This window comes from Pelecanus crispus, chromosome 8, assembly GCF_030463565.1.
Source record: "Pelecanus crispus isolate bPelCri1 chromosome 8, bPelCri1.pri, whole genome shotgun sequence".
Lineage (NCBI taxonomy): Eukaryota > Metazoa > Chordata > Aves > Pelecaniformes > Pelecanidae > Pelecanus > Pelecanus crispus.
The window spans coordinates 7,482,187-7,487,885 of NC_134650.1; the positions used below are offsets into that span (position 1 = coordinate 7,482,187).

The 5,699-nt window shown below is 55.1% G+C and overlaps 1 protein-coding gene across 1 annotated transcript; it reads right to left on the reverse strand.

Annotated features, from left to right (window-relative positions):
- Positions 1-1,924: 1,924 nt before the first annotated feature.
- Positions 1,925-5,114, reverse strand: SPARC (secreted protein acidic and cysteine rich). The gene is made up of 9 exons (XM_009489613.2): positions 5,058-5,114; positions 4,780-4,842; positions 4,538-4,619; positions 3,984-4,105; positions 3,619-3,739; positions 3,299-3,432; positions 3,017-3,165; positions 2,173-2,321; positions 1,925-1,953 (listed from the first exon to the last, which is right to left on the reverse strand). Exons 1-9 carry the CDS (start codon positions 5,112-5,114, stop codon positions 1,925-1,927), a joined length of 906 nt encoding a protein of 301 aa, XP_009487888.1.
- Between the last annotated feature and the right edge of the window lie 585 nt (positions 5,115-5,699).

Below are 5,699 nucleotides of genomic sequence, written 5' to 3' on the forward strand. Positions count from 1 at the left end.
AGATAAGGACAGGGAGAGATCACTCAGCAATTACCGTCATGGGCAAAACAGACTCGACTTGGGAAAAATTAATTTAATTTATTACCAATCAAATCAGAGTAGGATAATGCGAAATAAACCCAAATCTTAAAAACACCTTCCCCCCACCCCTCCCTTCTTCCCAGGCTCAACTTCACTCCCGATTTTTCTCTACCTCCTCCCCCTGAGCGGCACAGGGGGACAGGGAAAGGGGGTTGTGGTCAGTTCATCACTCCTTGTCTCTGCCGCTCCTTCCTCCTCAGGGCAGGACTCCTCACACTCTGCTCCAGCGTGGCTCCTTCCCACAGGCTGCAGCTCTTCACAAACTGCTCCAGCGTGGGTCCCTTCCACGGGGTGCAGCCCTTCAGGAGCAGCCTGCTCCAGCGTGGGTCCCCCACGGGGTCACAAGCCCTGCCACCAAACCTGCTCCAGCCTGGGCTCCTCTCTCCACGGTGCCACAACTCCTGCCAGGAGCCTGCTCCAGCGTGGGCTTCCCGCGGGGTCACAGCCTCCTTTGGGCACATCCCCCTGCTCCGGCGTGGGGTCCTCCCCAGGGGGATCTCTGCTCCCCCGTGGGCCTCCATGGGTGCAGGGCACAGCTGCCTCAGCAGGGGCTGCACCAGGGGCTGCAGGGGAATCTCTGCTCCATGCCTGGACCACCTCCTGCCCTCCTGCACTGACCTTGGGGTCTGCAGAGTCTTTCCTCTCACATATTCTCACTCCTCTCTCTGGCGGCAATTGCCCAGGTGTTTTTTTCCCCCCTTCTTAAATATATTATTCCAGAGGTGTTACCACCACCACTGATGGGCTCAGCCTTGGCCAGCAGCAGGTCCGTCTTCGAGCCGGCTGCACTGGCTCTGTCGGACACAGGGGAAGCTTCTAGCAGCTTCTCACAGAAGCCACCCCTGTAGCCCTCCCGCTACCAAAACCTTGCCATGCAAACCCAATACACTTCCCTGGGAGAGCAGGACTGGAATTTAAGCATGACCAAGGCAGAGGTGGGAAGTGCTCAAGGGCACCGTGATTTGGGGAGAGCCAAGAGCTTTATCTCAGCTATAGCAGAATCGCAACAGCAAGGTCAGCCACGCGCACCCCGGGGGAACTGGCGGCCGCACCCAATCTCCCTTTGCAGCACAGAAAACACAACAGCAGTATGCTCATTGAGTAATGGTAAAGCACGTAGCACTTTCAAACCTTTATTTTTTGAGGGGATTTTACTGGATGGGATGCATTTCATTTTATTTGTTTTAAATTTTGTGAGCTTTCCTATTCATTTGTTTGATTAGCCCTTTTTTTTGTGCCCAATGATTGTTAAATTCAAGCCCTGGGAATGAAAAAAAAAAAAAAAAAAAAGGAAAACGAATTCCTTCCACTCTATGTCTTTCTCATCCCTCTCCATTTCCCCTACCACGAGTTGGGTAAACACAATGTCACCCACAGCTGCTCTGCTCGAAAAGCCCAATCCTACATCCTCTGGCTCTGCCTTCCCTTGCTGGTGGCCTGTAACTGAGGGCGGTGAATCAGCTGAGAGGTCTTTGCATCTACGCTGACGTGTCCAAGAACGTGCTGTTAGTAAGAAGTTAAGAGAAGTCGCTCTGAGAGTGGATACCAAGACAGAGAGGATATTTAGGACAGGAACAGGGTTGGTCAATGGTAAAGACACGTCGGAGAGAGAAAGGGCTGGTAAGAGCGTGTAGAAACAGCCGAGTGAGTAATGTAGTGGTAATAGATTAGGCTATGAACTAGGACTGTTACTTCTTTTAGCACCGTTACTACGTATGTTTAGATCTATATTAGCACCTTGTTCCCAGGGAAAAACAAAACAAAACAAAAGAGGTTTAAAAACTGAAGGAAGTGGGAAGGTTAAAACAAGACAAAGTTGGCAGCAGAGAAGGAAGCTGGGGGTTTAGATCACAAGATCCTTGTCTATGTCCTCTGTGGAAGGAAAAGAGAGAGATGAGGTTAGGAGGCGGATGCTGCCCTGGACCCGGATGCTCCCAGGGTCCCACTGCTCCTGCGATGCCCCCTCCCCGCTCTCCCCTGCTTTTCCCTCCCCAGGACCGGCTGTCGTGCGTTGCTTCATCTTGAGTGGGGGCTTTGGGCGTGCTGTTCAGTGTCCCCTCCACCCCCATTCCTTCCCTACTCAGTACTTACGCTCCTTAATGCCGAAGCAGCTGGCCCACTCCTCCAGGGCGATGTACTTGTCGTTGTCCAGGTCGCAAGCCTCGAAGAAGCGGGTGGTGCAGTGCTCCATGGGGATGAGGGGGGCACGGAGCGGGGCCAGCTCAGTGTGGGACAGGTACCTGCCAAGGTGACCGCACGGTCAACGCACCGCTCGGCACCACCGGTACCCTCCCGCAGGAGGGGAAATGCTCCGCCAGGAGCGGGGGCCAGCGCAGGCAAGATGCTGGCCCCAGCTCTCCGTCTGGTTTGACTGCCGTCTCGGTGCCCTCCCGGTATCTGCCGCTGAGTGTCATGAAGGTCAAGGACTGGTGTCTGCTTTTGCAACCAGCTGTGCTGGTCACAAAATAGCCAGCAGCTGGGGGTCCTCACCGGCTGCCCCCACCCCATGTGCCTGTGTGTGTGATCTCATGCCCATCTCCAGCTCACAGCTAAGCCAGCAGCTGCTCTTTCAGCTGCTGAAGATATCCCGGGGCCTTTGGACTAAGATATTTTAGGGAACTATCATACGACAGTAAATCTGAGAAGACAGAAACTCCATGCAAGGGAGATGGGAGCAGCTGGGGCTGGGGGAGGCCCCACTTTCTGCAGAAGACCTGTTTGCAGAAAGTAAAACTGCCTCTGCCCCAGCCTGGTTTGCCCCAGCCCCTGCCAGATGTGTGTGCAGGGGTTGTCCCTCCACAGGGCTTTGCCTGTGCCTCTGCCACCAGCCACCTACTTGTGTCACGCCTTGACACCTTCTGCCACCAAATAACCCTGGTCCTTGGGCAGGAAGGGGTCCTGGTGGGATCCTCCGTCCTGTTCTGCCAACACTCACCCATCGATGGGGTGCTGGTCCAGCTGCCCGAACTGCCAGTGCACGGGGAAGATGTACATGTTGTAGTTCTTCTCAAAGTCACGGGCCAGCAGCTCCACGGTGTGGTCACCAGCCTCCAGGCGCTTCTCATTCTCATGGATCTTCTTCACCTGTCGTAGGAGAGGCCAGGGAGACCTTGTCAGCAGGGGAACGGGGTGTCCACAGGTCATTCTGGATGGGCTCCCCATGTATGCTGGCTCTGTTGGCAAGGTGTGCTCCCAGGCTCCCTCCCCAACCCCTCACCTTGAGCTTCTGCTTCTCGGTCAGCAGGTTGTTGTCCTCATCGCGCTCGTACAGGGTGATCAGCACGTTCTTGAGCCAGTCCCGCATGCGCAGGGGGAACTCAGTCAGCTCTGTGTCCAGGCAGGCGGGGATGACTGGAAGCCATACACGGTGGTCAGCACAGAGCCTGGACAGGCAGCCCCAGACCCCAGACGCACAGCCCCAGCGCCATCCCTCCTTGGCCCTGCATCTGCCTGGACCTTTGCTCTCCCTCAGCCCACGGGCAAGGAGGCTGCGCTCAGGTTAGGGGTCCCCTTGTCTAAGGGAATGGTTCCACTTACATTTGCAAGGCCCAATGTAGTCCAGGTGCAGCTTGTGTCCCTTCTTGGTTCCCTCCAAGGTGCACTTGGTGGCAAAGAAATGGCAGGAGGAGTCATAGGTCTTGTTGTCGGTGCCGCAGACCTGCACAGGATGGGGAGATGCTGTGTGAGGGACAGTGAAGCCCAGCCTTACTGGGGGGTCAGCAGGGAGAGCCTCCAAATAAGATGTTTAACTTGCTTCCTGGGGTGAACAACAGCTCCTTGGTCACTACTGCCAAGGCCAGATGGGGACCTGCCACCCTGACTCTGTCTCCCCCACCATCTCTGGCAGTGTCCCATGTGAGGTACCTCCCCACTCCGGTCCACCAAGCAGCTTCTGCCCTCACCTTCTCGAAGACTCCAGAGGTGGCTGGGCAGCTGGAGGGATCCTGGCACACACACATGGGCGAGTTGTTGTCATCCACCTCGCACACCTTGCCGTGCTTGCAGTGGTGGTTCTGGCAGGGGTCTGGGAGAGGACAGGGAGCAAAGTCAGAGCCTGGACCATCCTTACCTCCCATGAGCTGCCTGGGGCACCTCAGAGGGAAGAGAAGCATGGAGGGAAGACAGAGACTTCACCAGCAACAGCCCGGAGCATCTCTCCCTGCACTGGGAAGATGTGAGGGTTTCCAGAAGTCCATGTTAGCCCTCAGGCTAATCCTGGGCTCCTTTCTGTAGCTGCACAGTGCTTTTCTGTTGCAAAAAAGGGCTTACAGAGAATCCAGTGCTGGAAAGAGGCCATGCACCTCTTTTTCTTTTAAGTGTGCATCTAGGTTGGCATTGTCCTTGTGCCACAGCCCTTCCCAAAGAAGTCCCTCACTGTTTGGGGTGGCTAAAGCTCCCCCACCCAGGGAAGGGATGATGTCTCTGCTTGCTGGAGGGCAGGGGAAGAGTGACTTACTCTCTGCAACAATCTCTTCTACATCTTCTGTGGCTTCCTCAAACTCTCCCACCTCCACCTGGACGGGGTTAGCCCCCACGGGCTCCTGCAAAAGAGGTCAGTGTCTGGTAGGAGTGCAAAAAGAGCTGGGCCCCATTCCTGGGGGGCAGAACAGCCCCCCGTGTTGCCCCTGCTCTCCCATGCTTTGGAGATGCTCTTCCCGGGGCGGTGGGTGCTGCAAGGGATGGGTGACGAGGAGGAGCAGAGTCACCTACCTCTGTGGTGGGGTCTTCGATGACCTCTGTCTCATCGGGCAGAGCCTCCTGCTGCAGAGGAAAAGGACTGTGAGCCGGGGCCCGTGGGGAGGACGGTCCCAAGGGGGGTGACCCACCAGGGCAGGTGGTAGGGCCACCCTTGGGTTTCCTCTCCCCTGCTGCCCCCCATCCCTCAGGGGTTTATTCGTTATAAAAGAAAATCCCCATCAGATACACCAGACGGACAACCCCGACAGCAGAGAGGCTCCGTTGTCTCCTGTACTTACCGGAGCTGCCAGGGCTTTGCCTGCCAGGCAGAGAAGGAAGAAAATCCAGGGCCTCATCTTTCAGCAAACCCTGAATAAAGGAGAGGAAAAGGAGGGATGAGGAAAGAGGCTGCCATGTGCCGCTCGGCTCCTGGCTGAGCATGCGGCTGGCAGTCAGACACTTAGAAAAGGGTGTTTTCTTTGTTTCCTGCCTCATCTGTTCAATATTACAGCCCCACATGCTGGCTTTTCTAGCTGAAACCTTAAGCCAAATCATGTTTCCAAGACAAATTCTTTTGTTTTTGCAAAATGGGATGGTGGGGGTTTAGATTTCTGTTGCTTTCCTGGATGCCTTTAGAAAAATTGCAGTCAAAATGGCAGTTCCCCTTTCCTTCACAGGAATTATTTTGGACCAAATCCCCCATTTTTCATGTTAAAAGCCCCTGGTATGAGCCCCAGGTACAGGCAATGAAACTCTCTACTATTTTATTTGTCAGTCAGAGAAAAAATGGAAGTAGGGGAAGGAAAGAGAGAACAGAGAGACAATGAAATGAGGCACTCGAGAATTAAACCCTGTAGAAAACCCCTTCCCACATGGACACAGACATCTCTAGGGATATCAGGGACAAGTCCCCCATCCCCAGCACCCCCAAATGTTGGGGT

Bases quoted from the DNA above. Each gene is read 5' to 3' on its own strand.
- SPARC (XM_009489613.2), bottom strand. From the start codon at position 5,114: ATGAGGCCCTGGATTTTCTTCCTTCTCTGCCTGGCAGGCAAAGCCCTG. The intron at 3,433-3,618 runs GTAAGTGGAACC...TATGGCTTCCAG, and splicing joins CTACATTGGGCCTTGCAAAT to TCATCCCCGCCTGCCTGGAC. The intron at 2,322-3,016 runs GTGAGTGTTGGC...TCACCTTGGCAG, and splicing joins GACCAGCACCCCATCGATGG to GTACCTGTCCCACACTGAGC.